Raw genomic sequence first — 23,816 nt, 5'->3', positions numbered from 1 at the left:
TTTGGCTTAATAACAAACTTTTATAAGTCCATTTTTATATTTAATGACAAAATTCCTTAATCTATGTATATTGCCAATATATCGATATTACAAAATCGTATTGCAATACAATATTTTTTGTCACTGCATTGCAATATATTGAAATATCAATATTTTTGCCCAGCCCTACAAAACACACATGCACATTCAACAACTTTGAATAAAAGCAAGAAGATACGGGAGTTGGTAAAACCATCAGTACATAATAAACTGACAACAAACTGTACAATTAAATCAAGCTCATATTAAACTGTAACATATGCAATGTATAGAATGACAAAATTTCTGTATCTTTGTAATATAAAACTAGATACTGAGACTAAAATTCATACAACATGTTGAGTCATGGTTAGAAAAAGGTTTTCTAACTATACAAAGAAATAATAAAGGTTGTTTCTGCATTCACATGGTGATCTACATATTTATAAATCAGAATTTATGATATAAAAACAAGCCTTGATGATTTGCACTTTTATTGTGAATATTTTGACAATTAATATTAATCTGGAAATACCAAGGGGAGCTCTGATCGGAATTTCTGCACGTGACAATAATCAGTGAAGCGTAAAACTTGGGCAAATAAGTGTTTCCGATAAAAATTTAACATTCAAAATTTGTACTCTGCACGTGACAAAGGTTAGCGAAGCATGACATCAGTGTTTATATCAAAAGGTTTTTATTTTCCTAAGTACATACACGTTTTTCGGGCTTTTGGGAAAAAAACTTATGAGATAAAAATATTTACCCTTCAGTATTATTGTCAGGTAGTTGTCTTGCAATCTCAGAATATTTCAAAGGTCAAGATGTCCAAACTTTATTTTTTAACAATAGCTTCAAAACGTTGTGAGGTATAAAGTCAAAACTTTTATAGATAAACCACAAAAAGTATCACTACAAAACACATATTTTATAAAAATATATTTTTTGAGCATTTTTTCGATAAATATCTGTTTCTAAATATTTGTTATCAAGTGATACGTTCTATCTGTTAATCAATGATTTATTTATAAATTGTAAAAGATTTTACTTTATGATCCACAGTTTTGGAGCTATTGTAAAAATTATTTATTTGACATTTAGCAAACCCTTAAGTTGTTTTAACCTTGAAACGTTAATTAAATATTGTTTTCATGGTGTTTTATCATAAAATTTTCAATGCTGTCTTAATATTTGTCGTATCTGAATTTACTTTCAGTTTACCTGCTGAACATCAAGAAAACAGAGAATGATTTGGTCATACAAAAATTACACTGTCGTTTAAAAAAAAATGAATTTTGACATAAATGTGCATAAAAACTAACATATAATTTAACCATAAATATGGTATACAAGTACCTTGCTGAATGTTAGGTACAGTACGGGCAACCCGTAAAAGACAGGAACACAATTTGGAGTTCATATATTCGTAGCGCTGTAAGTTTTGTCATACCGTCCCTAATTTTGATGACTCGGATCATCTTAAAATCCGAAAGCAAAATGCTTATACAACTGTATTTCTTTGAGTTTTAGTGTTTGATGAACAGCTTTTGTAAATTTGCAATATTTTTTGGATGGTTTAATATATTAATAAGAAGATTCTTAAAATGCAGTACGCCTCTAATTTAGGTGTTTTAAACTTACCTGTTACCGCAGTGGTCGGTCTGTGTGTGCATGTGTGTGGTGGTGATGGTGGTGGTGGGGGGGGGGGTTAAATACTCCTCTAATTCATGTGTTTTAAACTTACCTGTAACCGCAGTGTTCGATCAGTAAAGGGGGTGTTCCTCAGGTACTTCTTTCATTCAGGTGTTTCAGACTTACCTGTAACCGCAGTGGTCGATCAGTAGGGGGAGGTTCCTCAGGTACTCCCGGCAGGCGTGAGAGGGATACAGTTTGTTCAACTCTCGAAAAACGACACCCCTAAATAAATGGAAATATTTCAATATTCATTCATCAACTGGCTCCCATCTTCAATGGGGATGCAATGCATTACAACATACGATGAGGAAATCCTTCTTAGAAAGACATTTAAGGGATGTGAAGGGGTTCTGAGGGGTAATGACTCTGCCTACCTTTAACCCTACTATGTAGGAGTATATACTTTGTAAAGACAAAGGATACCAGAGAGTCTGACATATCTGTTTCATATATGGATATTTTACTTGAAAAAGACGTAAATGGTAATCTAACAACCGATCTATGATAAACGTGATTACTTCAATATACCTTCATCGCCTGCATACGGATTTTACGGAGTTTATGTATCTCAGTTGATCCGATACGCATAGCTCTATGTATGAACAATCTCTTAAACGAGGTACATTGTTGACAAACAAGCTGATTAAACAAGAATATCAGCAGTCTCGTTTAAAGTCATCATTTAATAAGTTCTACGGTCGATACAATGACCTTGTTAGCAAATACAATTTATCATTGCTGACTGACGTTTTTCATACTAATTGTTAGTTCATTATCTAAAAACTGAATTGACGACGGATTTTTTCGTTATTTTCATATCATATGACTAGGAGTAGACGGCGGGTGTGACCGGTCAGCAGGGGATGCTCACTCTTCTCCTCCATGGCACCTGAACCCACCTCTGATGTTTTGGAGGTCCATGTTTGCTCTGATCCTGTTTTGTATTGTTTTATGGACTTGAATACTGTTCGTTATCTCCATATATTTCATTCCTAAGTTATAATCTTTGAGAAATAAATTGTTGTTCGTTCTATTCAGGTTTGTTCAGTAATTTATCTTTTTTTACAGTTATACACTCAAAAGATTGTAAATACAGAACTGCATGATGATACGATTTTGTTCCGAAAAAGATTAAAAAAACATTGTGTAAAAATATTTATATTGGTGTTGCATTATCAGATTTTGTGACGTTTCTAGCCGCTTTCTACGTGTACTCACCAGGTGTCGATTTCCTCCCGAGTGTAGTCCACTCGAGGAATGGGCTGTCCACTAGAAAAGGAATCGGAGTCTAATGTTAGAAATTAATCTGTAGAATATGTTCAGACATATTTATGTAAAAGGTTATTTCAAGATAATTGTAAAAAGCAGAATTTACAGACGCTGTACATTTAAACTTGTTTTCTTACAAATATCAGTTTATTCATGCAATTGTGCCTATTTCGAATGTAATACTTTATGTATATATGAATCAAAAGAAGAAATACACGTACAGTCGGTAAAAAATGAGTGAATTATAAGAAACACATTTTTTTTTAATAATTTCGTTGACTAATTCCCAATCTGTATGCAATATGCTGATGTTTGCATATTGTGTTCAGATAACCTATAAAACAATGACTCCTAGTATCGTCATTAATCTAGATACCAGTAAGATATGCAATCAGAGACAACTGCAGGCTCGGCAAATCTTACTGAAGATTCAAGGACAAGAACGCAATTCATTCATGAAAGGATTCATTTAATGTCAAAGGAAATAATGAAAGTAACATTTGAACTATTTGAGTTGTGAATCTTGTTGTTTTGCATAACAGAGTGCGTTTTTTCTGGTGTAACAGCACGTCCACCATAGCGGCCAATCTTATTATAGACAATAAATAAACATAAGTATTTAGCAGGGTATTAACCTAGCCACGAACAGGACTACTGCGTGCTCGGGCACCCTGTATCGACCGTCCGCCTGCTTCGCAGAACCTCAATCCCCCCAAAATTATTGTATACAGAAATCAAAAAGAATCAATTCCACATTCTGATATCTGCATTAAAGATACAATTAGGGGGTCTTAGCATTTCAAAGACTACAGACAAAAGGTGAAGATAGACGCTTTGTCATGTGGAAGTGTTCTGTCATCAGCAGACGACAATATATGACGTCAGACGAAAAATGGCCACCGTATTATTCATCATATACTCACTGTTTATAGGCCATTGCAATATCAGCGAAAATCTTCCTTCTTTGACGGTAAATCTTGTCTTTGAATCCCTATCGTAAATTTAAAAATGTAATGTTTTTTAATCGTATTATTTAAAGCTATACATTGAACATGAGAATCAGAACACAGTTTAAGTTTTGTTGCCTTACTGGATGATCGGCGTCTAACTCAGAGCCGTACATAAGCACACGATTGGCAGCTTTGTCCAGGTCTGACATCTTCCTTGGGAACCATGGCGCACTGGCTAAAGCTTCCGCTTTAGAAATAATTTGATTAGGTTATTCGAATAGAAGAGATACAATATATGTAGCAATATGATGTATTTTTTATTATCATATTTCAATGGAATCAAGTTAGTTATAAAAGCTTTTTGGGAATAGTTTAACTAGAGGGAACAGTCACCAGCAAACACATTGGTTATAACCAAAATAAGAAAAAAATAAACAACAGGAAGTTTGTGTAATGATTTATCTGTACAGAGAATTTGGATCCATGGCATATGACTTACCAGTGGAAAGAAGAACTATGTAAACCTAACTCAACTGCTGAAGGTAGAATAGCTGTGGCTAAACCTGAATGACGGTGACCCAGCTACCTTTGGTTTTTTAACTTACATGAGTAAATCTACCTGTCATATATCTTACCTGAGTGGATCTACCTGTTTTATCTTACCTGTGGCAGGTACCCTAGCGGCGGTGGCGGGGGACGGCGGGACGGGAATGTCGTTATAGGAGATCCCGGCCACCTGTTTTATCTTACCTGTGGCTGGTACCCTAGCGGCTGTGGCGGGGGACGGCGGGACGGGAATGTCGTTATAGGAGATCCCGGCCACCTGTTTCTTCAGACGTTTGATAAGCTCCTGTAACCGGATGTTGTCCGTCTCCAGCTCCACGTAAATTTCCGCTTCCGATTCGTTCTTCTGGGATTTCCGAGATTCTATATGTACCACGTTAATGTGGTTGTCCTACAAATAAACAGGCATGATTTCCTCGCCAGTAATTTACACTAATTAGTTTGCTTGAATAACAATATCCTGAACATCAGTATAAAGCACTTATCTAAAAGAAGAATACAAACTCCTCTTTTTTCGGTATCTAAACCTCATTTAAATATTTTAGATTGTATATGTTTATTTGCTCTTTTGCATCTAGATAAAACACAGTCCTATATGTAGCTTTAGAGGATGACAAACATAGTGTTTGAGGAGTTTTCACCTGGAATATTTTGAGAGCGTTTGCCAGGTTCCCCACTCTATTCTGAAGCGTAAACACAACGGAAGTGGTCTTTCCGATTCCGGAAGGACTAAAAATTCCGTCCAACTGCTTCAGGTTCTCCTGTAAAACAAAAAAGGTTAACGAGTCAGGTCAAGGTCACAATGTGGTCAAAGTAAAAGTGAAAAAAAATTAAAGGGATTGATTCAAAATTAGAAAGAGAATCAGGCTGATTTGCGTGGGCAATGTGGTGAATTCAAGATAATTTTTAAGTAGATAGAGATTAATCATTACATCATTTGAACATCATGTACTTATTTTGCAATATTATGTATGAAATTTTCATTTAAAAGTCAACGAGGTACATTTTAAAAGAACTTATATTTAAGTCAAATTTGATCAAGACGTTGGGGGAAAATGACTCGTAATGTTCAGTGTGACAATTATATGATAAACAAGATGATACAACACACACTATCAATAACTCATTTCCCTAAATCACTCAGAAATCGTCAGTTTGGTACTGATGTACGTAAACAAAACACTCTGTAGGAACTTTAAAATAAATCAAGGATATTGCTATCTTAAACGTTGTAAATTATGATATACACATTATGTATATATATAGATACATGTAGACATAGATAAGTAGAAGTCTCGCTCCCAGTTTACGGTCTGATTCAAGAATTCGACAAAAGTGAACTGCCGTCAGTTTGTTGTTTCACCTAGTAAGAGGAACGTCCGTATTGTGTCAAACACTGCAAACTTCGCTTGTCATTTGATTACAAGCGCTCAAAACAGAACAGGTAAGGGCGTTTTGAAATATCTTTTTAAAAAAAGAAACTTTCGACTTAAAATATGTTAACGTTATTGAATTATAAAAATACTTTAAGAGTTTTTATAATACAAAGGTTGAATTTTCAAATGCCAATTTACAATCCATTAAAAAAAATTATAAAAAAGATGTACGGCTGGGGGTTATCGCGTCGAGCTGACATATTGTGGGAGATGCAGGTATTTGATAATTACCTCAAATGATAAAGTTGTCAAAAAATGCAGGTACAATGTGGATGAAGTTTATAATGAGTCTTATATTTTAATAAAATTTATTTTCTGAAACCTGCTAGAGTAAGCTTTACATCAAACAAAATTTACGCAGTTCATGATCATATGTGGATGATGCTAATTAATCGGAGATGTGAAATGTAAGTTAACTCCGGGACATCGGTACTGATTATAACGCTCTGATTGAACCAATAATTACTAAAGGTAGAACAAACCGTACCAATAATTACCACGGGTAGCACTAACCGTACCAATATTTACCACGGGTAGCACAAACCGTACCAATAATTACCACATGTCAAGTATATAGCACAAACCGTACCAATAATTACCACAGGTAGCCCAACCCGTCCCAATAATTACTACAGGTAACACAAACCGTACCAATAACTAGTGCTAATTGTAACGGGGACCGTTACAGATGTTCCCCAAACGCTCCCCAACTCCCTTTTGGTGCCATATTCCCTGTAAGCTTCATTAGATAGGACAAAATCTATGCATTGAGACTTTAACAACGCCAAGTTCATTCAAATTTTAGCATTGGACGCGTGCACATGTGAATGCATGTGCGTAATGACCATATCATCTTGTCTACACAATCTATACATTTTAATATACTAAATATTAAAGTATTTTATCCAAAAGTATTTAAAAATACGCTCATTCAAGTGTATTTTTGATTTAACTAATTTCACGTGCACGCACGTGCATGCATGAGCATGGTGTCAATATCTTCTTGTAGACGTCCATTACATCTATCTATGTTCTAAATCCCACTCCGTTTGGTTGAAAACCAAAGCAGTTATAGCTGTTTAAAGTTTCAGCCAATCAGATTACAGCGCAAGTACACGCACGTGTATGCATGTGCATGGTGACCATACCTACTTGTAGAAGTCCATTATATCTATCTATGTTCCAAATCCCATCCTGTTTGGTTGAAAACCAAGGGAGTTACAGCTATTTAAAGTTTAAGCCAATCAGATTGCAGCGCACGTGCATGCACGTGATTTTATGACAAATGCTACATATCATGTTGTAGGATATATTAATGCATGGCTATGTTCAAAATTTGATAGGATTTCGTCGAAAAACAAGAAAGATATAGAGACTTTAGTTTCAGCCAATCAGAGCAAAGCGCACGTGCATGCACGTGAGATCTTGCTATTTTTACCATGTCATTATGTCTATATTACAAATAAATAATCAAATTATGAGTTTCAAAGCATTTCATCAAAAAATAAAAAAGTTACGGCTATATCTATTATATTGGTCATTTCACGTGTTGCACGCGCACGCTCTTGCAAGCACGTGCACGCAAAATGACCTTGATTCCACAAATCTACATAACATGTCTACTGACCCTAAAAAGGTTTTACCTACATCGGATGAACAGTTTACAAGATCACTCGCGGACAAAAAAGTACCCAGGAAGAAGAAGAAGAATAATAATAATAAGAAACAGAGTAAAAACAATATGTTCCCCAACTTCGTTTGGGGAACATAATTACCACAGGTAGGACGAACCGTACTATAAATACTGTAGGTAGCACAAACCGTACTTATAATTACCACAGTAACACAAACCGTGCCAATAATTACCATGGCTAGGACAAACCGCGCCAATAATCACCATAAGTAGCACAAAACGTTATAATTATTTCCATATGTAGAATAAATTGTACTATAATATTAACCATAGGTAGCACAAACCGTACTTATAATTACCACAGGTAGCACAAACCGTACCAATAATTACCAAAGTACGAATTTTTATATGTCATTTTATTTACATGTAATGGGGTACAGCAGTTACTTGTGTCCTCTACAAGGTAACACTTGCAATTAAAAGGGAATATATTTTACACAATAAAAACAGTAAAGATTCAATTTATGTCAGCTAAATCGGTTCTATACACTTTTAATAATCAATTAGCGTCTCGATGTTCTCTGTCGCCAATTGTTTTAATCATATGTCATGTCAAAACGAACTGAAAACACTTAAGCACTCTTCTGCATCCTGTCTTGCTCGTTCATATCCTAAGGCTGTAATAAAAAAAAAATTGAAAGATGGTTTCCTTTAATTAACTATGACTTTTTTTTGTTTTAAACAATTTGAGAACCTGAATGCTTTTAAAATAACAGCGGAAAATTGCGCATGACAATAATTGATCGGAATTAATAAGAATTTCCACTAATTTGTCCGTACATTGTACGCGGAAATTGTCAACCATTAATACATAATGATTGAAGTGAAAGTAAGCAATGTCCAGACGTTAGAAGTGTAATGTGTTCATCAATTAACCCGTGGATTGCTTTCTTCAATAATGTCAAATTGCGAGCGTATGAACGGACCAAATAACTTCAGTACAAAAATGTAAATTTTCTCCATATTGTAACCAGTTTTGAAATATTCATACAATGTAACAAAGGTTAAAAGCAGATTATAAACGTACACTTTGTTATATACTATATGAAAATTAAATAACAATTGTAATTTATAATTTTTTACTAACTTGATACGTACGAAAAACATTTTTTCAACATTACATGCAGTAAAATCGGTATGGTATGTCGACCGCTTTTGTACATGATAAATACAGTACCATATACGTCTACATGTACATGTACATAGGCTGTATGACGCTTTTATTGATCATCAGTAAATGTTTAATTAAACTGTACTTTTATAAAATATGAAAATGTAAGAAATTAAAGCTCATGTTTTCTGAATTTATGTTCATATTCCATCAGGCATGGAGTAGTAGATTATGCGATCTTTTTTTTTTCCTCATATGACCTCCTAAATGCTTAAGGTGATGTCAGGAACTTTTGTTTTGGATTTTTGTTTTCTTTACAAGTTGACAGAGACATCAATTTTTCAGTGGAATAAACAGAAAATGCATGTAAAGTAAAATCTAACATTTAACGAAATGTAATTTTCTAAGGTTTTTCTTAACAATGTTCGAAACTTTAATCGGGCGATGGCTAAGGGCTGAAGTCTTGATGAACAATTTTGTGTAAATTTAGTTTTTGTAAGACATCTCACTGACTCATTTACAGTTAAACAGTTGAAGTGGAAATTAAATACTCTTAACAATGGCACCAATCTACTTCGTACTTAAAGTATGCAAAACTGCCTTAAAGACAAGTCACATAAACAGACTCTTAGCACCATGTCTCTTATTCATTAAGGCCTACGAAAGGTCTAATGCATAAGTGCAATCCTCAAGGTTATACGTGTATCAGTATGTAATTAAACATAAAGATCATTATTTTTTTCAAGTTCTTCCTTCTGCAATGCTGTCATGACTGTTTTCCAACAAAATTTGAAGTCAAACTTCATCATTTTATTCTTGTTTTGTGTTTATTTTTCCGTTTTCGGCAAAACGTTTGTTAGAAATAGCGTTGTCCTTCTCATCACTAAAAGCTATAGAACTGTAGTAGAATTCTTTGGAATGCAATATTTTCTCATTTATATTTTGTCTGAGTTGAACGTGCAAGTGCTTTGTTTCAAAATTTACACTGCCAAGTTCTCAATTTCGACAAAAAAGTATAGTACATTATTTGCTTGAGAACGTTATGGTACTGAATTATACTGACTGTCAGTATTTATGTCAAATTGAGCACACAAAAACGTGCCGATACCTGTACATATAATGCATATCAGTAGTTCAATACATGTCCTTCGCTTTTGCTTTCAGTCGGAATTGATGGAAAGGGTTTGATTCTGCAAAATCAGCGGCACATCAGGCTACAGTGGACATTTTACTCCTTATGTGAGATAAACAGTTAATGTAAATCCCATATATGGATTACACATATCGTCGTTTATCGCACATAAAGTCCGTAATTTATCTGATCATAATGGGCTAATTAACACAGAATATTAATAAACACAAACAAAGGTTTGACCGTTTCTGAGGCTGGCTCCCGCAGGCTATTGGTGCTATCATTATCACATAGGAATTATTACCGACAGAATGAAGAAATTTCAATGAGGGGTTTAGTGGGTTTTTTTTATCATATTGAGAAATATTTTTTATTTCAAAATAAAATCTATTTTATCCATTTCATCTGTACTACTTCCAACTCTATTATTTAGGCAATGGAATCCCAGAACAAGTCTCATACTGAAATCCTTTCTTTGAAGAATATATATAATTTTATAATGATAAAAATTATAATACGATTTTGCCAAAAATGTTATTCAAAGAATATCTGCATTGAGAGATACTCGGCGACTGCTAGGGCGAAATAAAAATATTTTTAATTCTTACCTCTAGATTAGCTATTTCCGCCTCCGTAGGTGCACGGATGCTCTTGCATCTTCTTTTTTGCCGGAACTGCTCCATTTTACAGATGTGTCTCTTTTCTCTTCCGGATTTTCCAGATCCGGTCCACAAATTGAGGAATTGCGCATGGCAATTTTATAAGCTTCGATGCAGTTCCCCAGTTTTGCTATTGTAAATTCCCTCGATTTTCCAAATTCTTTTTTTTTCTTCAAATAAAAACCGTCTTAATTTTTTTGTTTGTTTTATATATAATTTTTTATCAATTTTCCCGGGATAAATCTTAATTTTCAACTGTATTCCATCCTACCGAGAAGCACAATAAAGACAGATTGTCAGGGAAAAGGAAATTCCACAGCTATTTTATGCAAATGGTCGAATGTCGTTTACTTTTTTCCCGGCTTATGAATATTTATAGCTACCGTCCACCATCTGAGACAGTTCCACTGATTAGCCGTGGTGCAGCTGCCGGAATTATAAAGCCCGCATCCGATTCAATTCTGTTTCGTCATCCTCCAAGTACGCCTGCTACCTGTCACAAACCCTGTTGTGTCCATTCCGTGTGTGACGTCACGGTTAGGTAATGAATATGCATTGATACGTGGTGAATGGAAATACATAAGTCAACCAAACTGATAATTAATACATAAAATCGGAAATGAATCACTTTACAATATCCAATGTTTTAACAAAAACGTACAACAATATAGGGGCACCGCATTCAAAACATAATGCTGAAACCCGCATTCAAACGTCATGCTTTGTAAATAGACGATAATGCATAAACTCTGCAGAATCGGTGTGAAATATCATAAGCATTGTTCTAAAGATTGTTATAAAAACGAAATAAGTTTCTTTATTGTCTGTATCTAACAAAACTGTCGATTCTTCTCGCTACATCTACAACATGCAAACTTCTGAAATACATGTATGTAATACTATACTAGTGGACAATATACACAAATGACAATTCGATTAATTTATTTATTAAGGTCTTCCGTTTCAAACGGAAGACCTTCTACTGATTCTGATGATTAAGATTATTCTTATTATTCTTTTTTTTTTTTCTTCCTAGACGCCAACTTTGAGGCCTCATATCTCACTCATTTCTCAATGGATTTTGCTCAAATTTTCAGACATTATAGACGATAATAAACTCTATCAGAATGCTGTCTAAAATTTCAAAAAGTCACTTCCGGTTTTGAGTTATTTCCCTTTAAACGAAAATTTATAGGCTTTCATTTCCAGACAAAGGCTCAGAGACCACAAAAGCTGGAGCAAAAATTTTACTGGTTTTAGATAACAGAAGGATTGAAGTTGTGCACATCGGTTTTTGTTTTTCGATTTCTGTATTTAAAATGGCGCTATATAGGGGTCAAAAATTAGAACGCCTAAAAGAGCGAAAATTAACACATATTTTCCTTTTTATCTTGAAAACTAAAAATTTTTTGTTAAGACATGTAGAATAAAAGTTGTGCATAATTGCACGAGCTTTCATTTAATATCATTTAAAAGGGGCTGGCCCCTAAAATTAGGGATCTAGGGCCCTTGAAAGCTTTTGCTTTATAACTCAAAAAAGGTAAATATTTCGGAATGACTGTCGATTATGAAGGTTTGCTTTAACATCTTATTATCTCATGAAATTGTTTTGTTCGAGTCTTGTTTTAAATGAGCTAGATACATGACCCATATATGTACAGGTAATTCTTTTCACTCAGCACGTAAACGCGAGCTCCTCATGCGTGTAAACCAAAACAAACTTACTATAAATGATAAACATGGCTACATTGGATGCTAATATTTTTTAGAATAAGGTTCTTGAAGTGTTTTGTGTTTTTCCCCCAAATTATCATGATTATTCACTGACAATTTTCCCTTTTATTTCATTTTTTTTAAATCGTATAAATCAAGTGTACTAAAAATGGAAGAAAAGATAATCTTTTCTTCTTATCATATAAAAACAAACAATATAGTGAGAAAATAAAACATAACTGTAAAGCATATACTATTCACAGCCATTAAGTGCACGCCTTTTACGTTCACCTTGTTTGTTTACGATTATATAACGCGCCTCCCTCGATAACGCGGGGTAAAGTCGGTCACCGGGAATCAATCGGCGTGTTATCCAGCGACCCCCAGTCATATACACAAAAGAAACCACAGAATGGATAAATTTAATTAATATGTTGAATCTTTCAGATTATTTCATAGTATCTTTGACTGATTATGTCGCTAGTGCATTTCATTCAATAATTTATTTGCTGAATTAAATGAAAGTTGCATATACTTATTTTTTTTTAATAGCAAATGTTTTTCTCGATATCGAGGTCATGATCTGTTTCACTTCAAATACCATCGAAAATATGCTCCTTTGATTAATTTCTACTAGTGATAGATTTTTTGTATCTTAAGTTAAATGTACATGTATGTAATTCAATTTACGTTCTTTTGTCGTCGTCCTTAAAATGTACAACTGTATACGTCCCAATTATACAAATATCGAGCGTTTATCAGAATACATCAATACAAAATCTCACATTCACACGCGCCTCTAAAGTATGTAGATTGAGACACACATGCGTAACTTATTCCATTGGACAACTAATTAACCTTGAACAAATAATTATTTTCTATTAAACTTGTAATTTTTTGCGAGCAGGTTTCCGTTTATTTTTTCTTATCAGCTCTCGTAATGCTTCATTAAGGTTTTACGGAGACAAATAATGTACATGCATGCAAGTACAGAACATGCACGTTTTATAATTAAAGTATAATGCATATGCAAGAGGGCTCAAATATACGCATGTAGAGCCTTATCTGCGTTTGAAATACAGACATTAGAGTGAACTAATTATAGGTCCGCAGAGTTGATTATGAGTTGTTTTTATAACGGGTAGCCCATCCTGTCCAGTCATCGTCACGGTTTGTAACCTCGAAATTACACGGGTAAATACTAAGTTGTCAATCTATATATTTTCACCTATATTTTCCCCCTAAAAAAATAAATTACCGAGAGATGTATCGTTTTCTCCTATCATATATTAATTGACAGTATTTATGAACAGCTGTTAAAACACAGGCCTGTGTAAACGGTAAATCAAAAGAAAGGAAATCTGGGGTATGAAAAACAGAAAATATATATAATGCCTCATTCTCTGAAGATTACGTTGTCTTCAGATAACTAAAATAATGTACCAGTAAATTGATGTCCGTCGAATTTTATTTTAATGATAACATTTACTGGTGTGTACCTGTACACGCAGTGTGTCACTTTTTCTAAGCCTTCGCCCAAACGAACAATTTAGCAAATCTTGAATGAATTAATTTACACTATCCCTTCCACATATCCACACACATTCGCCTATACCTAAAATCTAATAAAAATCAGATTTGTGACCATTTCTTTATTTTATCAAGATCGGTTGTAATTAAGAGATCATGTAGGAGTATTAAAATTAGTGTCCACTATTGCAAACAGTGATGTATCGTCCACGAATAATCGAATTTCATTATGTATGCCCTGTTACGACGCACTTTGAAAAATTACGCACTTTGAAAAATATTTTCAAAGTGCGTTAAATTTGGGACCAAATCAACGCACTTAAAAAAATAAAATTTCTTTTCAAAGTGCGTTAATATCGACCATATAAACGCACTTTGAAAAATGTGTATGGTTTGGTCAATATTCTTGCAAATCTTAGATATGATATAAATAATTGAACCTGTTTGATAACTCTTCGGTATGGTCACTTTACGATATGAAAGTGAGCGATTTTGATTTTTCCATACATGTACTTTGAAAATTCTTTCTCCCTTAATTATTTTACTGAACTAATTTTTTTTTTACAGTTATCATGCATTTTATGTAAACTAAAATTTATTGAAAAATTTTAACGTCATACCAGTTATATTGTTGTGAAGCATAGGCATCTGTACTGGGGGGGGGGGGGGTTGTTTCACACAAATGTTTTGCAAATACATTATATAGGCATTAAAAATTGGGGCTTACCTTGGGGGTGTATCCTTTTTCAATTTAAATTATTAAAATCTATAAGTCTAGAATTTGTTTTATGCATTTTTTTCAAAGTGCGATGCCACAATGCCCTCAGTTATGTCATTACAGTTTACATCCACCTCTGTTGCCTTGTGTCAAAAAGTTTTGCACCCGAGTCCTCGTTCACACGTGCGTGGCCGCAGAGAGCCGCGGGCATGTCGGTGTTAAAAATACATCGTGTACTCCGATAGTTATAAATGGAAATAATTGTAAGTGTACCAGTAAGTGACGTTTCCAACTCAAGGGAAAAACCCGAACAGAATATTTCAATTGCACAATTTTACGGGAATATGCTTGTGCATGCAAGTTTAATTATTTACATGTATTCATTTTTACATGTACAAAAGTGGCCAAAATATATGCACACTTTTGAGAGATATATCCAAACCTTAGTCTAGAACAGATGCTCTAACCCCTGTGCCACACGGGCGGTGCTCAGATTTGAAGAATTAATTCAAGACATTTTTATCAAACTTTAGTAAGCTGATACACTTTAACCTTCACTTTCCTGTGACCTTTACCTCACTTTTCTTTAATTTGCATTTTCCTTAGTATTAAAGAAACCATTTGAGATATTTTTATGTAAGCTTATGCATTATTTGAAGGGGATTTTATAATCTATATCCATTTTTTAAGATTTTAATTTTTAAGAAACTATTCAAGAAATTCTCAACAAACGTCATACATTAATACAGATTTTAATGTTGCATTATTTACTAATATACACTTGGCGATGCATTCATGTCCTATAGACATATTTCTAGTTAAATCCTTAGCTAAATCATAGTGTTGAACCTAATAAATTCTTCCGATTTGATACTATATATGCTCAGAAAAAATGAGGCTGAACATATCTATTCATTCAGACAAGTCAAGGTTACTGACAGAGAAACTGTAAATTCGCTACAGTATTTGTACCTGTGAAACATTGTTGATACATGTATAATGCAGGGTGGGACATGACCTTGACTCAAGTTCAAGGTCACTAAAGATAAGATGTTTTGGCTGGATTCATGGACTAAAAGAATATATAAAAAATATGTGTGTACTTTTCCAGTCGGTAATACACATACCGAATGATCCCTATTAACCACCCCTGCCCCCATAAGCGCCCCATAGGTCTTTTTTCAATTATTAGAAAACAAGGGCCCCCTCTACAGTGATTAAAATCATCTAGAATCGTATCAAAAGTCTGCCAAAATTTGAACAAAGTGAAAATGTAACTTGTCTATTATCCAATTTCTCAGTGGAAAATGAATCATATCACATAAATTGGGTGGATTATCCTCACTTAAAGTAAAGTTCGACATTATTTTAGCTGTTCTTTAAAATTTTTGAAGTATAAGAATGACATTAAATATTAATATGAAGAGAATACCAAAATAACCGCCTCCTTTTCGAAATTTTTTTAAGCGCCCGGGGCGGTTAATAGGGATTATACGGTATTAGATTTTTATAACAGAGTTTGTCATTGCTTGACGCAAGGTCATTTAGAAAGTTCAAGTTCACATACATTCCTTTACAGCGTTTTTCATGGCGAAACATTGTAAGTTTCTTCCTTTACAAGCCTTTAGGTTGCTTACTTGTATAACGTTAAATATGGCTTGACCTAGACTCAAGGTTACGTCTTCCTATCCGTAGCTCCAACGGAAGACCTATTCGTTGCTTTGCAACGAGCTCGGCTCTAGTTCCACCTATTTTCAGTGTTATGAAATAATGATCTGGAAGGAAAAAGACTCCCAGTGGCCTCTGGTATTATACACATATTAACACATTAGAAACATTTGCGTAAATCTCAGGCCACAATGGGGGAAATGGCAGCAATGTCTTCTGAAACAATAAAATTTAGGGCACTTTGGTTGGATAATCATATTTCTTACGTCAATAATGACGCAATATAAGATTTTTTTTAAAAAAAGAGAGTGTAAATTCAAATTTAATACAATCCGTACTTTGGATGTAACCGCTATCATATGCATGTACTGCAAATTGATAAAAAGTGTTAATTAGGAATTTGATCGGTAAAATAAAAATTCGAATTGCAATGACGTTCTCTCCAAACTTCTTGATTAATATCATAATACCTCGTTCTTTCTTGGAATTCTGTTTAATTTTATAATTACTCAGTTTGTACCTACTTGCGTATTCATTGCATTTTGCTCGAAATGGCAACTACGTAAATGAGGGGCTTATCTTCCTAAAATGCTTTCCATCTTATCGAATCTAGATCAGAAGAGAAAACTTCTGATTGGTTGAGGGAAGCGAGGGGTTGATGGGATTGATTTTTGAAATGTCTGTTTTAAGCAATCTATCAGCAAACGAGGCTCATGAGAGATTGTTGAATGAATGCCTCTTACGTCGATTTCGGCGACTAGTCACTCCCACCTCCAAACAAGTGTTTATTTCGCTGCAATAATCTACAGTCAAGATTGCTCTAATCTACAGACTTCAAGCTTAATTTTCTTAGATGTATACAAAAAGAAAGTTTATTATAGGCTTTGTAACTGACCTTTGACCCTAGGGTTTACACAAAGCAGCTCTTCCTTAGATTTTGCCTACCTCAAAAATTACTTTATATTTTCTAATTTGATTTTTTCTGTTAAGTTCGTAATTATTAATGAAGGAAGTTGTAGAATCATACTTTTGGGATTGGGTTTTTGCTTTATTTATCTATTGTCAAATAAACGAACACCCAAAACATTGAAATTGATCTCTTTTAGGTCATATAGATTTGAAATAAAATTTTGCCAGATTTGCATTTTATAATCAGTACCACCTACGCCAATCTACAGATGGTATGGTCGCTTATCCTGGCAGTGAACTCAAGATCTAATTGTCACGCACGTACTACTGTCCCATAGTCAACAAGTCTTTTATGATTAAAAATGTATCCACACATGCATTATTCCTGATACATGTAGTATGTATGTAAAGTAACACCTTTCACTGTTGGCAACGAAAATGTAGTGTTACTCATCGACAATAAAAAATGTTCATGTGATCAAGGTTTGTGCTGAATTATCCGCTAACCGTACACTTTTTCTATGACATGCATGTAACCTTACCCGAGTCCTTTTCTCAATTAACCTTTGATTATATGGAAAAACACTTAATAAAATATGACAATGTTATACTGAGGTTTCATTTTAATAACATCCATATCTATTGTCCACAACTTCCGATTTTTGGACGGGATTGAGAATTAATAATTGAATTTTAATAGGTATCCGCCCCAACTAATGATTGTGTATTAATATTGATAATTGGAAGATGAAATTTAGAAGTTTATACTTTGTAATCAATTAGAAATGAGCAACAGTGGTGTTTAATGACATGAATATAAATACGCGGTTATGGTATTTTTGTGTTTACACAGTATCTCGGATTTTATTCCGTTTTGATTGCTGGTTTTAAGTTTTATAATTTATCCAAGATTATTTGTTTTTCTTGATAAAATTCCATAAAATAGCAATGAGTGCAATTCAACGTTAAGGCAAAAGAACAATGCTAAATTTCTACTGATATGTGGATTAAATAGGATAATTCCTCTTGCCTGTCATTCATTATAGTTTTATTATTACAGTATATTGTATAGGACGGTTAACAAATATTATTTATTAAAAAACCTTTATCGAAAAAAAAGTGAATTGGATTGGGCATCGGGCAAATTCTAGTTTAGCCGTATCCACAAAAATGGTTTAAAAGCTCTGGGCTGTTAATATTTCCTTTGGTTGTACCCTCAAAACGCAATGGTAGATTAGGTTTTCATAAAGATTGAAACACAAACTTGCAATTAACTAAAAAGGGGGGAGTTGTAAAAATGCAAAATATATTTTGTCATATTTGTAGAAGTTTTTATCTTCATTTTTTTTTCTTTGCTATACACTAGGATTTTTGACGATATATATCAGAGCTATGGAGCTATTTAATACTGGTACATTGTCAAATCTAAGTAGAACACTGTAACTCGATGCTGCTGGCCTTGAAAAGAAAAAAGTCATCTGACTTAAGATTATAGTGTATTGCGTTATCAGCTCACATGCCTGACGATTTTTGTTCAGATAATAGGAAAAAACCGGTCGCCTGATACATAAACAAGTTTAAAGTCTGTGTCTGTCTGTCTTTGTGTCTGTGTTAATATTCCTCTTACAGTGCATTATATTGTTTCAGACCGAAGATATAATTCACCATGGCAACCAGAGACAAGGCTGCAGAACAACTGAATGAGTTTAAATCGTCACAGAAGGTAAGTACACGTGTACGCCAAAAATCAGGTCATAGAACTAGGTCTCTTTTTACGATTCTGATACATTTGTGCTGTAAAAAGTTGTGCGGGCCGACAATATGTTTTGAAAAGCCGTTCTTTACTTATGTTGTACCAGGTACATTCAAGTAGTTCTTCAGATCGTTTATAAAGTAATATACTTACAATTTGCGAGGATATAAAATACAATTGTTGAAATTCTCTGAGTAAAATCCATCCTAAATAAAAATTTACACCAAAGTATTTCATTTAAGTAAAGACATTTTTTAAAATTATTTTCAATACTCAAAAATTAATAATAAAAGTACATAAGAGTCGATGTTTTACATTTGGATTTGCGTTTTATATACCTTCTTGAAGTGTAGGTTGAAAATTTAAAATTCTTGCATTAATTGGTGTCGAATTCTAAAAGAATCTATAAAATATACATAATTTTATGAACATGTAATTCTTTGATTCCATATTATCTGGTTAGCAATATCTGACACCATTCTTGAGACCCATTTGGTTATATATTTTATGTCAATTATGCCATTATCGTATCTTTACATTTGATGTAACTTGTTGTTCCTCTCAGGTACAAACTTGATTTTATTTGTGTCTTAACTTTTGATGTTGATGTATTTAACTTTAGTTACTTTTGTACATTTTTTATATCAATTGCTTTTGATTCACTGTCATTTATTTCTCATTTCAATAAATGACCATTTTTATTCTTAAAAGAAGAGTTATTTTCTTATTTGATTGTGGTCGGAAATGCATGAAGATATCAATATTGTTCAAGAAAAGTAAAGAAAACATTTTCAGCTCTTTCAAGTGATAAAACGTTTGTGTTACATTTAGCAGAGTCCAAAACTGATGTTTTACTTTGTTAGAACCAAGTTCTGCTTGTGAGAGACAGGAACTGTTTCCTCTATCTGACCCTATAGAACTGATTGTTGTTTTGACTTTAACAGACCCAGACTTTCTGTTCTCTCTTTGTCAGACCCCGGAACAATGCACCACGGGAACAGGTGCCCCCATTGGTCTGAAGACGGCCACCATGACAGTGGGTCCCCAGGGACCTGTCCTCATCCAGGACTTTGTATTTAATGACGAGATGGCGCACTTCGACAGAGAGAGAATTCCCGAGAGGGTCGTACACGCCAAGGGCGCAGGTCAGGGATCATACTGACGCAGCATACATGTATATTAAAGTGGAATATAATCAGGTCCTCCGGATATTATATACAGGACGTCTTACTTATACATGAAACATTTGTGTTTTGATTGTAGGTGCTTTCGGTTACTTTGAATGTACCAATGACATTTCCAAGTACACAAAGGCTAAACCATTTGAATCAGTCGGCAAAAGGACACCGGTGGGAGTCCGCTTCTCTACCGTGGGTAAGATGGTGCATTAATCACCGCTCCATTATTTTATTCATCAACCTCAAGCGTGTTAAATATGCAGAAAATATTCCAAAACGATATTTTTCACATCCAGAAGTTTGGAATTTAACATGATAATTTGCCTTAATTCTTATTACAGTAAAACTTGTTTTGTATGAACACGGATATTTCGAATTCACGGATAAAGCGAAGTTATCTTGGATCCCCAGCTATATAAGTTTAACGAATTCCAAGGTCTTTTATGAATCTAACGAATTCCGGATATAACGAACAAATTTCACAGGTTCCAGTGACTTGAAGTTCGTTATAACCGAGTTGTACTTCACCTCTTTATCACACTGTGTTGAGTTTTCTAATGACATCAGACCGTATGCACTTGCTCATATGATAATTTTTTAACCCATGGTATAAAAACGGATTAAAAATTGATCATAGAATCAAGTACTTGTACATCAGAAAAGTGACCTTGGCCATTCGGACACAGCCAAGTTTATACAAAGACAGAACAAAAAATTTCGAGAACATGAATCCATTACATCAAAAGTTAAGAAAAATATACTTGTTTTAAAAAAAGAATGAATACAATTTAGAAGATGCAAGGTGGCCTTTATTTAAGACCATGTTTGAAATGCTTAAGTCCTGTTAAAACACAGAAACTTAAAAAGCATTTTTTATTTAGCAACTTTTGACGCATTGTATAAAAGAATTTCTGGATTTTAACAATGATTCGAAGTATTATAAAAAATAATTCTCCGTATTGTCCCATATCTAGACTAATACATGCTTTAAATAAATGTCATTGAACCTTTATCAGGTAAATAAGGTGTAATAAATACCTCTCATGTGTGATATATGATGGACCTCGATGTGGTTTATTTTAGAACAATTTAACTCAGACTTAAACAATTAGTGTTTTATTGTCATTTTAATTAATTTTATTTTATTTTTTCAGAGAATTGTCTTTTGTAGATTGTTTTTCACATTTAATAATCTGAATTTGGAAAACAGAAACAGGGAAAAATATTTATAAATAATTTTTTGTATGATTTTTTTAATCATTGCCAAAATTTGAAATTTATTGGGTGACCTCCCATTTCATTGTGAGAATGATGAATGTTTCCCCCTTTCAAACCATTAATTCAATCCCCTGCAATTGTTATACCAACCTTGCACATTAAACTTTCAGAATTTTTCACAAAATGACATTTCTCTCAGTGATAATAGATACAGTGTAACCTTTATCTACCTTTTCGTAGGTGGCGAGAGTGGATCCGCCGACACAGCCCGAGATCCGCGGGGGTTCGCGGTGAAATTTTACACAGAGGACGGTAACTGGGACCTGGTGGGAAACAACACGCCCATCTTCTTCATCAGGGACCCCATCCTTGTAAATAATAAATATGAACAACATTCTCAAATGTATTCTTAACAGAAGACTTAGAAAAAAGCTTAATAACTTTTCTTGCAATGTTGACGATACTGTTGTTTTTCTGTAGTTTCCCAGTTTTATTCATACACAAAAGAGAAACCCTCGCACTCACCTGAAGGTAATTATGAATTGCAGTGTATATTGATTCAAGTTAAAAATTGCATCATTAATTTAAGTTTTACACTATTTGCATGTGTGTAATAAATTATCCTTTATGATTCTGGATGTTATACCTAGTCAGTAGAAAGGTCAATGGGATGCAACAGAACTAAGGAGAGATCGAGTTCCTTGAGGGGAGGGAAGTGGGGATTTGGGCAGGGGGAATCAATAATACTGTCGCCATCATATGTACAATAATGAATTACAGGACCCCGACATGTTCTGGGACTTCATCACCCTGAGACCAGAAACCACTCACCAGGTGTCCTTCCTGTTCTCTGACAGAGGCACGCCGGACGGTTACAGGAGGATGAACGGATACGGAAGTCACACGTTTAAACTGGTCAACAAGGACAATCAACCAGTTTACTGCAAATTCCACTTTAAGGTTCACGACATATTATTGTATGATTTACATATAATGTCACATTTGAAATTAAAGAAGAAGGGATAAAAAGTCATTGTCCATGTAATTTAGACAATGCAGAGCCAGGTCTTTTTAACATAAATCATCTATAGTTACATATATAATCATTTCGCAAAAATGTATACATGTAACTGTACTCGTACATTGAAAAATTTTCGCGACACTAAAATACTATCGCGATAAACCTTAACTCTTTAAGCGAAGCAAACTTTCCACGAATTGTTATTAGAACTTAATGAATACATGTACTAATATATGCGAGAATGAAATTTTCGCTCACACACTTATCGCGTAATAAATCACTTGAACATATAAAAGATCTCGTGAATAAAAATTGATTTACAGTAATTCTTTAACGTAAGTATGTTTCAGAAATAATTCTTGAACATGATTTGCATTTATGTATACATGGTTTATATGCCATGGTATTTCACATTATTACAACATAGTTTTAAAACAAGAATGTCTCAGTACACGTTTCCATACATATTGTACCTAAATTGATCTAAAAGTACCCTTAAGCCTTCACCTGCCAAACATTTTAAGATTTTTATTTTCAACAGACGGACCAGGGCATCAAGAATTTGATGGCTGACGAAGCCCATCGTCTGTCTGCTGAAGACCCGGATTACGCCATCCGGGACCTTTACGATCACATCGAGGAAGGGAAATTCCCCTCCTGGACCCTCAAGATACAGGTCATGACCTTTGAGCAAGCAGAAAAATATAAATGGAATCCGTTTGATGTCACAAAGGTAAAGTTGCCCTTACAAGGTAAAATTCAAAATCCCCTTTATACTGGTATAGTTGCATAATACTTGAAGATGTTTACCACATAGTCTGACAATTCTGTTTTGTAGTTGGATATTTTGTCAGAAAAAAATGTAATGCTAACTGAACAACAAAGTTTTTGTGGTCTTTCTGGGGGGTAGGGGTGGGACTAAGCTTGCTAATGTATTCCTTATGGACTTTTACAGTTTACGGCTTACTTTTACACTAGGAAAATGTACGGAAACTCTTTTAGGATATGAATATTTAGCTCAACATTTAATTAAACGAAAATAACGGGTAATTTCAATGCATATATAAGTTGTCCTTGAAGAAAACGACAACCAACTTACCCTTATCTCTCGGCCTTTACATGCAAATGCCCCCAAAAACATTTTTATGACCATTAGAAAAGTTTTCTTAATAGGTATTACCAATTCTGTACCTCCGTACATGATACAAGTCTAAATGTCCAAGTAAACCTGTAAACGTCAATCGTAGAAGTCAGTGCCTCTCGTAAAAGTCCCATATGGTATACTTGTAAATGCAGTCCCGTTATTATTGTAAACCCTTTATTATGAAATACTTGTAGGTGTGGCCCCAGAAGGACTTTCCGCTGATTGAGGTCTTGTTAATGCGGGCCCGTTATTAATGTAATTCCGTTATTATGATATTCTTACAGGTGTGGTCCCAGAAGGACTTTCCGCTGATTGAGGTCGGGAAGATGGTCCTCAACAAGAACCCCGGGAACTACTTCGCTGACGTGGAGCAGATCGCCTTCTCCCCCGCTCACTTCATCCCGGGGATAGATGCCAGCCCAGACAAAATGTTACAG

General features: G+C 34.2%; 2 protein-coding genes across 2 annotated transcripts in view; one reads left to right on the top strand and one right to left on the bottom strand.

The window, feature by feature from the left end:
- LOC134237265 (tryptophan 5-hydroxylase 1-like) overlaps positions 1-11,298 on the bottom strand; it is a 17,448-nt gene extending 6,150 nt beyond the window's left edge. The window contains 8 exon segments of the mRNA XM_062719366.1: positions 1,837-1,935; positions 2,932-2,982; positions 3,906-3,973; positions 4,073-4,179; positions 4,683-4,887; positions 5,138-5,257; positions 10,477-10,554; positions 10,557-11,298. Of these exon segments, the coding sequence (XP_062575350.1) occupies positions 1,837-1,935; positions 2,932-2,982; positions 3,906-3,973; positions 4,073-4,179; positions 4,683-4,887; positions 5,138-5,257; positions 10,477-10,554; positions 10,557-10,619 (791 nt within the window). The 5' untranslated portion in view covers positions 10,620-11,298.
- LOC134237266 (catalase-like) lies at positions 5,694-23,816 on the top strand (the record flags this gene model as incomplete). Its single annotated transcript, XM_062719367.1, has 9 exons — positions 5,694-5,940; positions 18,713-18,788; positions 19,792-19,963; positions 20,082-20,192; positions 21,455-21,585; positions 21,695-21,745; positions 21,995-22,174; positions 22,777-22,968; positions 23,664-23,816. Coding segments are annotated over exons 2-9 (1,047 nt in total), but the record flags the coding sequence as incomplete, so codon positions are not given.

The sequence above is a fragment of the Saccostrea cucullata genome, unplaced genomic scaffold (assembly GCF_032062105.1).
Source record: "Saccostrea cucullata isolate Sc308-1 unplaced genomic scaffold, CSIRO_AGI_Scuc_v1 ctg7067, whole genome shotgun sequence".
In the NCBI taxonomy this organism is placed as follows: domain Eukaryota; kingdom Metazoa; phylum Mollusca; class Bivalvia; order Ostreida; family Ostreidae; genus Saccostrea; species Saccostrea cuccullata.
Note: the sequence above shows the minus strand (reverse complement) of the source record. Positions and strands in the feature narration are given on the sequence as shown.